This window comes from Hevea brasiliensis, chromosome 1, assembly GCF_030052815.1.
Source record: "Hevea brasiliensis isolate MT/VB/25A 57/8 chromosome 1, ASM3005281v1, whole genome shotgun sequence".
In the NCBI taxonomy this organism is placed as follows: Eukaryota; Viridiplantae; Streptophyta; class Magnoliopsida; order Malpighiales; family Euphorbiaceae; genus Hevea; species Hevea brasiliensis.
Window position 1 is genome coordinate 115,872,516 of NC_079493.1, and position 9,812 is coordinate 115,882,327.

The 9,812-nt window shown below is 33.0% G+C and overlaps 1 protein-coding gene across 1 annotated transcript; it reads right to left on the reverse strand.

Moving 5' to 3' along the window:
- Positions 1-6,568: 6,568 nt before the first annotated feature.
- On the reverse strand, positions 6,569-8,421 carry LOC110640762 (probable WRKY transcription factor 40). The gene is made up of 4 exons (XM_021792227.2): positions 8,037-8,421; positions 7,474-7,800; positions 7,259-7,375; positions 6,569-7,080 (listed from the first exon to the last, which is right to left on the reverse strand). The coding sequence occupies exons 1-4, from the start codon at positions 8,220-8,222 to the stop codon at positions 6,736-6,738; spliced, it is 975 nt and encodes a 324-aa protein (XP_021647919.2). The 5' UTR covers positions 8,223-8,421; the 3' UTR covers positions 6,569-6,735.
- Positions 8,422-9,812: the final 1,391 nt, after the last annotated feature.

Consider the following 9,812-nt stretch of genomic DNA (forward strand, 5'->3'; position numbering starts at 1 on the left):
ATCTGTAGTACCCTTCAAATACCTCAGAATCCATTTTACTGCCTGCCAATGCTCTTTCCAAGGACACGCCATGTTTTTACTCACAACACTAACTGCATGTGAAATGTCAGGTCAGGTGCAAACCATAGCATACATGATGCTACCAATAGCACTCGAATAAAGAACATTGGACGTATGCTCCATCTCCTCATCTGTTTTTAGTGACATGTCTGCAGATAACTTGAAATGGGCAGCAAATGGAGCAGTCACAGGCTTAGCACTATTCATGTTACAACGCTTAAGCACTTTCTCAACATATGCCTACTGAGACAAGAAAAGCTTCCCAACACTTCTATCCTTGGTAATTTCTATTTCTAATATCTTCTATGTAGCACCCACATCATTCATCTCAAAATCATCACTCAACTGATTTTTCATAATATTAATCAGTGACATACTTTTAGCAGTAATAAGCATGTCATTCACATACAACAACAAATAGACAAAGAAATCATCTGTGAGCTTCCTATGATATACACAACTGTCATGTGAACTATGAATAAAGCCATTACGAACCATGAATGTATCAAATCTTTTATACCATTGCCTAGGGGACTGTTTTAGACCATATAAAGACTTCTTGAGCAAGCAAACATGGTTTTCCATACTTGGAGTGACAAATCCCTCAGGCTGACTCATATAAATTTTCTCCTCTAAGTCACCATGCAAAAATGCTGATTTCACATCTAGTTGCTCAAGCTCTAAATGATGAAGAGCAACCATAGTAAGTAAAACTCTGATAGAACTGTACTTCACAACTAGAGAAAACACTTCATTAAAGTCAATTTCCTCCCTTTAAGCAAAGCCTTTTGCTACCAACTGTGCCTTATATTGAGGTGTTTTAACCCTTGGAGTGCCTTTTTTTTTCTTAAACACCCATTTGTAACCTACCACTTTCTGTCCCTTAGGCAATGTTATAAGCACCCAAGTCGAATTCTTATGAAGAGATTCAATTTCTTCACTTATAGCGCTGACCCACTGATATGCATCTGAACAAAAAATAGCTTCTTTATAATTATTAGGTTCATGCACATTAATTGTCTCAGTAACTGACAACATAAATGAAACTAGATCTATATATGCATATCTCTGTGGGGGTCTAACCTGTCTTCTCTCTCTACCAATTGCAATGCTATATGCTTTATGTTGCTATTGCTCAGGTGCATTCTCTTGTTGATCAAGATCTTGCACCTCATCCTCTAAATCACTAGACTGAACTGCTAAAGTATCAATGTCAAGCTCTACCTGTTCTCTGACATCGTGATCTGATTCTGCTATTGACTTCTCCCTCTAACTATCCAATGAAACAGACTCATTAAATGTCACATCCCTGCTGATAATTAATCCTGGAGACTTTGGATTATTGCACCACAATCTGTAGCCTTTCACTCCAGATGCATACTCTAGAATATGCATTTTCTTGCTTTCGGCTCAAGCTTACCATCCCTCACATGAGCATAAGCAGGGCAATCAAACACTCTCAGCTGAGAGTAAATAGCAGGTGAATTGGACCAGATCTCAAAAGGAGTTTTGCACTCAATAGCTGTTAATGGAGATTTATTAATCAAGAAACAAGTTGTGTTAATTGCTTTAGCTCAGAAATCATTTTCTAATTCTGAATGTGAGAGCATGCTTCGTACTCTGTCACAAAGTGTTCTGTTCATGCGTTCTACAATACCATTCTATTATGGTGTCCTTGCGCAAGTGCAGTGTCTCACTATACCTTCATTGCTATAGAATGCATCAAACTCAAGATTGTAAAATTCCAACTCGTTATCAGTTCTAAAACGCTTGACCTTCTTTTCTATATACTTCTCAATCATCGTTTTCCACTTTACAAAGGTTGAAAATGCCTCATCTTTAGTTTTTAGAAAATACACCCATACCATCCGAGAGTAATCGTCAATTAAAGTCATGAAGTACCTGGCACCACTCTTGAAAGGAATTCTGTTAGGACCCCATAGATTTGAGTGGACATAATCTACCATTCCTTTAGTCTTGTGTATTGTCTTTTTATCGAACTTCACCTTGGTCTGTTTGCCAAACCCACAGTATTCACAAAAGTCCACAGATCTATATTCTGTCAGTCTAAAAAATCATGTTTGCTCAACACAGATAACCCTCTTTCACTCATATAACCAAGATGCAGATGCCATAATTGATTCTGATTCTGATTATTACTTTCGGATGCTACTACAGCTTCCCTTGAAACTATACTGCTTGGAATAAATATAATCCTGAAACCAAACTGCTCTTCATGAGTACCATAAAGCCCTTGCACACTTTGAGAACTCCATTCTCTACATGGTTTCTGAATCCATGAGAGTCAAGTGTCTCAAGAGAAATTAGGTTTCTCTTCAGTCCTAAAATATGCCAAGACTCTATAGTTCTGACAACACCGTCAAACATCCTCAATCTGATGTTATCAATTTCTTTCATAGATAATGCACGATTATTGCCTAGAAACACCTTACCACTCATTTGTTTGTAAATGACAAACTAGTTTCTATATGGACACATGTTATAAGTAGCACCAGTATCAAGAATCCGGGAATTTTGTCCATGATCTGAACTCACATATAAAATTTTCCCAGCACTGTCATCACCATCAGAATTGATAAAACTGTCAACCACATTCGCAAAACTTTTTGATTGCTTTCCCTTTTTATTTTTCAACTTGGGATAGTCTCTCCTGTAGTGACCTTGCTCCCCGCACTCAAAACAATTAGCCTTTTTCATTCTTGACTTAGATCTGGCCTTAGATTTCTTTTTGCTCGAAGAACCCTCCCTTGAATGTATTCTTCCCCTGCTCACCAAACATTCTCCCTCAAATCTTTCTCTATTATCTAGAAAATTCTTTTTCAACTCCTTCGATTTTAGAGAATTATTAACATCGTCTAGTGAAATACTGTCTTTTCTATATAATAGAGTATCAACAAAAGTCTCATAGGAGGGTGGCATAAAACATAATACAATAAGGGCCTAATACTCTCTATCAATATCAATATCAATATTTTTTAGTTCCATAATAATGAAATTAAATTCATCCTGATACTCTTTAATGGGGATACTTTTGCTCATTCTCAGGTTATAAAACCTTTTCTTCATATACAGGCAGTTGGTCAGTGATTTGATAGAATATAACTCCTCCAATTTCTTCCATACCGCAGATGCTGAACTTTTACCAATAATCTTATGCAGGACATTATTAGTTACGCTCATAAAAATCACACTCAAGGCTCTCTCTTTCAGATCAACTTTCTCTGCCTCTTTCATAACTTTTGAAAAGTTATCCTCAATTGCCTTCCATAAATCTCTTAGGATCAAGGAAGATTTGATTTTAATCTTCCACAGACTGAAACTCGATCCATCATCAAACTTGTCCATCTCATACTTCTCCATCTCATACTTCATTGAAGATAACACCATCTGTAAATCCTAGATTTTGCACACAAAGATCTGATACTAGTTTGTTATAATAGGCACGTAAATCTAAGGCACACACACAAATTGCATTATCACACAATATAGAAAAGAAAATAAGAACAACATAATATTTAACGTGGTTCAACCGTAAGGTATATATCCACAGGCAAGACAAGAAAAAAATTTTTATTATGATGAAAAGAGCAAGATACAATCATTCAAAACTCTCAAACCCTAACCCTAGTGTGTTTCCCAAATATCTTGCAACTCTACTACAAAAGAGCAGAATATCACAATTGGGTCACAGTGTGAAATTTTCTGGTCGTGTCACAATTCGGGTCCATAAAAAATATATCTAAAGTTTAAGCCATATAAAAATAACAAGATTCAACTTCTATAATTTTATATTAGGGGAAAGTACAATTTAATACTTTGTATTTTTGCACATTTTCATTTCAATGATTGAATTAAATTTCATTGTAAGTCAAGGATTATACTATCGTGTTGTTAGCAAATTGATGTGGCGCTAATGTGGCATGCTGACATTGGCATCATGTTTGATGTGGCATGCTAATGTTAGCGCCACATCAACAAAACGGTTTTGCATCAATGCCACATCATCAAAATAGTTCCATGTCAGTGCCACACATAAGCTAATCTTTTTGCAAAAGGTTGAAATTATAAGTCCTTAAATTACAGATAAAATAAAGTTTTAACCCTGAATACTAAAAGTATAAAAATTTCAAAAGTACATTAAAAAAAAAGGAGAGAGATGGAGGGAGGGAGAGGGAAAAAAATTTTTAAAAAAATTGGAAAAAGAAAGTGGCAAGGGGGGGGGGGGGGAGAGAGAGAGAGAGAGAGAGAGAGAGAGAGAGAGAGATACAGAGCAAGAGAGACACAATGAGGTAGAGAGGGAGAAAGAGATATAGGGAGAGAGGCAAGAGAGAGAACTTTGTTTTATTAGCATGCCACGTCGGACGTGGTGCTGATGTCAATGCCACATTAGTGCCATGTCAACACAGTTAACACCGTTAGCCACTCAATCCCTAAAGTGCTAATAGTGCGATAGTATAATCCTTAATTTGCAATGAAACTTAGTTCAATACTCAAATTAAAAATTCGTGAAAGCATATAGTACTAAATTGTACTTTCCTTTTTATATTAACTTCACATGTATGTAAGAACTAGGATCATATATGATTTTTATTTATTTATTTATTTTTTAGTACAAGAAATAGTCGTACTGAATCTAAAGATACCATGAGTGTGAGTATGGCCGTAGACGAACTAAATTGTTTATGAGTTGCTTGAAGTTCCGCTAGATAAAAGCTTGATTTGGTAAACTCGAGCTTAATTTTTAGGTTTGTTTATTAAACAAGCTTGTAGTATTTAGTTCATAAGTAAGAGCATTTACTGGCTCGCATGTTGGCTCGTAATCAAACTCATTTATGAAAATATTTATATTAGTTATTATATTTTATTATGCTATAAATATTTATTATTTTATTTATAAATATTTAAAAATAATTTATTATTTAAAATTATTATATAATCAATATACAAAATATATTTATTAAATATATTTATTTGTAATTTAAATTTAATTTTTTTATAAAAATTAAGTTATTTTTTTATATGAGAGTTAACTAAAATTACGTAGTAGTTTGTCGTAAACCTTAAATTTACTTTGTAAGTGAGTTAAATTACTTAAAAACCATTAAAAACTCAGTTTAATAAAAAAATTCAATTTAACTTGACTTATTTTTTAAACTAACATAGATAAACGGTTTGACCTCAACATAAGTATAGTTTAAATTCAAAAAAATTTTGATGAACTGAATCTAAACTTTTCAAAATTCGATTTAGTAGATTGATTTATGCCCCCCTAGATTGGAGTTGGAGATTGAACCTAGTCCTAGATTTGGTGTTAAAAATAAAAAGTCCCGCTTCTACGCTTCAGAGCCAAAGAAGCCAGAAAAGAAGCTGGAGAAGTCAGTCAAGGCAGCAGGTTATATTTGACTAAGATGCACGATACTGCAAATCTTAAGTCTTCCCAATACCAACCACTCTCCTCGCAGCCGTCTGAAATGAATATTTTTACTTTCTTCCCCATGGCATGGAATGCCTGAATGTCGTTTTGTTGGTAAGTCTGTGGTCCAATTTCAATTATTTAATATTATATTTATAATTATTTATATAAAAAAATACCAAAATACTAAGTAGAGTGATGGATACGGTGACTGTAATGTACGTGTTTTATATACGGTGATATTCATATTAATTAATGTTTTCAAATGCACAATCACTAATTCATATCATTATTTGAAAGATTATGAAATTTAAACCTTTCTTGTTTACTTATTTTTAATTAAAAAAAAAAGAGAGAATTTTAAATTTAGGAGAAATGGCAAAAAAAAAATCTTTAAATTTTACTATTTTTATAATTATATCATAAATTGTTTCATAATAATTACACCATAAATTATTGATAATAGTGTAATTTTATTATGCCGTTTTAGAAATTAATAGAATTGCCACCCGTTTGCATACATATAATTTCATTAATTTAGAAGGACTAATATAGCTAAGGTGACAATTTCGTTAATTTTTAATATTGTAATTAATGATAGATTAAAATTACCCGATTATCAATAATTCTGTGCGGAATTATAAAAGTATTAAAGTTTAAGTTTTTTTTTTTAAGCCATTATCCCAATAATTTAAGACAGTATCATGAGCATAAATTGGAAGGCAGGTGTCAAATAAGTGCCTAGAAGGTCAATGAAGTGGTCCAAGCAATATACCTAAGCAACCGAGCAGTCATTCGACCAACTAAACACCTTGAAGTCAATTTAGGACAGCTCTTTTGGTGAAGAGAAATGTATCGCCAAGTCTACATCATCAACTTGTAGCTTACTGTAATATCCTTTTCATTGTAAGCAATGGACATGGACATCTTCACCACTGGATACGTCTGATTTGTTTATTCAAATTTAACTTTTTATCTTTAATTCAAACTGCAGTGAATTGCAATCAGCCTGCTGTGTAACTGAAGTTGGAACTTGGAATTTTCAGTACATTTGTGCTCTGTGGATGATCAGACTCAAAGCAAAATTTTGAAATTTCATTCTTGTTTTCCATTTTTCTTTCTCTTCTATTTACAAATACATTCTAATCCAAACTTCAAATGGGTCTAATTGGAGAGAGATTACAAGTTCATAAAACTAAAAATAATTATCATCTAATAAGTCACCACTTTTCTGTGTGATTCTACTGCAACATTCTTCCTGAAATAGCTGCTGCTAGTGCTGCTGTGAAATTGGGATCTTTGGTCAAGGACGAGGCCATTTGTTCCACCAAGAACTGCCTGATCTCAGGAGTAGTTTCCATTCTTGATTTTGAACTTCTGGCATCATTGTTGCTGGACTTAGGTTTTGTGAGGTCAAGAGTAATGGTTGGTCCAGCAGACCCAAGTGAGGCTGAGCAGGGTACTGAACTAAAGTTCAGACTACGAGTTGCAGCTGATGTTGCCTCCATTTGTGAGGGATGTGGATGATTGTGCTCCCCTTCATAAGTTGCCACTAGAACAGATTGATCTTCAATGCTTCTTTGAACCTGAAGAGTAACAATACATGGAGTTATTTTATGTGTAAACATATTCGTTTTCCGTGGAATATTTCAGTACCCAGTACAATTTATGCTAGTTGAACTAGTTGAGACCGAGATCTACCCAACCACCCAATTGCTTGTATGTAAGAAGAAGAATGTTGTAATGATTTTTGGCTTAATTTACCTTCTTTTTGACAGGGCAGCTAGGAGCAAAAGAGCATTTGAAGTAAGCTCTTGGAGAAGGATTATCTCTTGTGACCTTTTGGCCATATTTTCTCCATTGATATCCATCCTTGACAACCTGCAAAATATTAAAATCTGGAACTGGTAAGAAACATTGAAAAAAAACTGCCAAATCATGTCAAAAAAGCAAGCTTTTGATGATATTAAGGGACTTACTAGGCTTGTATCGGATGCTTCCGTCCTCATATAAACCTTTGAAATCTTTGATTTGATTACTTCTTCCCTTGGTTTCTTGCTTGATTCTTCATCAGTTGAGCTGCTCTCAGAATTCCGATTCATTGCAATAGTATTGTCATTATTGTTGTTGCTGCTTTCAGATTTTCTTTTCCTTGATGGGCTAAGCTCCTTGTCTGGATTCTTGCTCATATAATCCATTAACTGGCTTCTCAAAGCATTGTAGTTTTCACACATCACAGCTAGCATTTCTGTCAGCTTCTTGTTTTCTGCCCTTACTCGGTTCAATTCCTCTACCAAAGCTCCATTCTGAAAGTAAATTAAACACAGAATCCATAAGATAATTTTCTGGTGAATTCAAAACCAAGAAAAACAACTATTCTAATCATGTTTTGCAATTTCCCAGCAAAATTTAGCAGGCAATAACAAAGACAAGATTCATTTGTTGGAAGTGATTCTTGGCAGCAGAAATTAAACCAGATTATTTTAAGCATAACCCAAATCATTAAATCATGATTCATAAACAAAAATTAGCATAATCTAACCTCTTCTTTCACTGAAACCTTCCTCCCCAACTCCATAAAATTGCTTCGAACTTCTTTGACCAAGCCAAACCTTTCTTGTAGAGGAGCAACATCGTTAGCACGTCGAGGATTAACATTAAGATCCAAAGAAGTGTCCACCAATGAATAAGAATAGTCCATAGCCGCCGAAGTCGAACTAGTCTTCATCCTTACAAATATTAAAACAAAACCCAGACCACGAATTCTTGTTCTTTATCCTCTCAAAAGCTTGTAGCAGTGGTTCTTGAAGAAATATATGTTAGTCTTGTAGCAGTTGAAGAACAACCACACGAAGAAAGAAGAAAGCTAGCCCTCTACACGTTTTGGAGAAGAAAGAAGGCGGAAAGCGAGAGAATTAAGATATGGTTGTTCTTGGAATGGATACTATATATAAAGCACGAAATTAAAGAAGAGGGGAAAAAAAAAAAAAAGAAAAAGAAAAAGTAAAGAGACATGTCGGTTGTGCAAAAGATTTTAGTCAAAGTCAAGCGCCCACCAAAAGAGCATTAAACAATGGATGTTAAATGTGGGTATAGTAATTGATTTGAGGTCCTCTTGTTTTACATGGGGCGTTTCTTTAGTCACGTTTTGAAGCATTTTCCACATTATACATATTATTGTTCATTATTCATTCATTATTCTATGGTTTCTTTTAGAAGGTTGATAATAATAATAATAATAATAAATTGCCCTTGTTTTGTTTCTACACATGAGAGAACTAATGGTATTTGGATTCCTTACCTTTCTTCCTTTTTTAATTTCTTTTTGTAATGTCATTGACATGCATATTTTCATTATGTATTGGTTTAAAATACTATTTTTTGCCACTGAGTGTGATAGTTTAGTGTAAGTCTTGAATATTAGAGGAATTTAATCTCAATTCGATTCTCTACTTTAATATTACGACTTAAAATTATATCTACTTAATAGAAATGTGTAAACGATGAATAATTCACGCTTATAATTCTTTAGTGACCTATTCTTCCATAGAGTGAATTAAATCGGAGGTTAGGAAACCATTTAACTGCTAGCCTTAACCTAAGGGAGCAATGATCATTATATTGAAATAGCTCATTTATAATTTATTTTTATTTTCATAAAATTTAAAATACTTGAATTTAAATATTTTATAAAATTAATCAAAATTTAATTTATTAATTTATATAATTAGATTTGAAACTAATTCATTTAAATTAATATAATTAATTAAAATTTTAACTTAGAAATTACAGTAATAAAATTATTTTAAGATTAATATTTTAACTCAAATCCATCAGTCACTTCACTTGCTAACCACTAGCGGCTATATTTATGACTAATAAGCAAAAATCAAAAGCCTTATCCTAATTAAAATCAATAAAAAAAATAAAAATAATTACTTTCCAAGGAAAACGTCACATTAATAACTTAATATCAATCAAATTAATAACTTAATATCAATCAAATCAATCCCTTAATTAAAAATATTATTTTTTTCATTAAATTATATTTAAATTTAAACTCAATTGAAAATTTATCATTAAATTAAAATTTATCGATTAATTGATAATTATTTTTTTTGACAAAAACGATTTGGAATTAATATCCTTAAACTACTTTACCTAAATTTATTTATTATTTGAAATTAATTAATTATTTAAATGGGGAGAATTGGATAATGAATGATGTTAGGTGCATGTGACACACGCCTTTAATTGTCTACTTGTTGCAGCCCATGTATTGCATGTAATCACCTTTTACATAGAAGAACTTGACTTT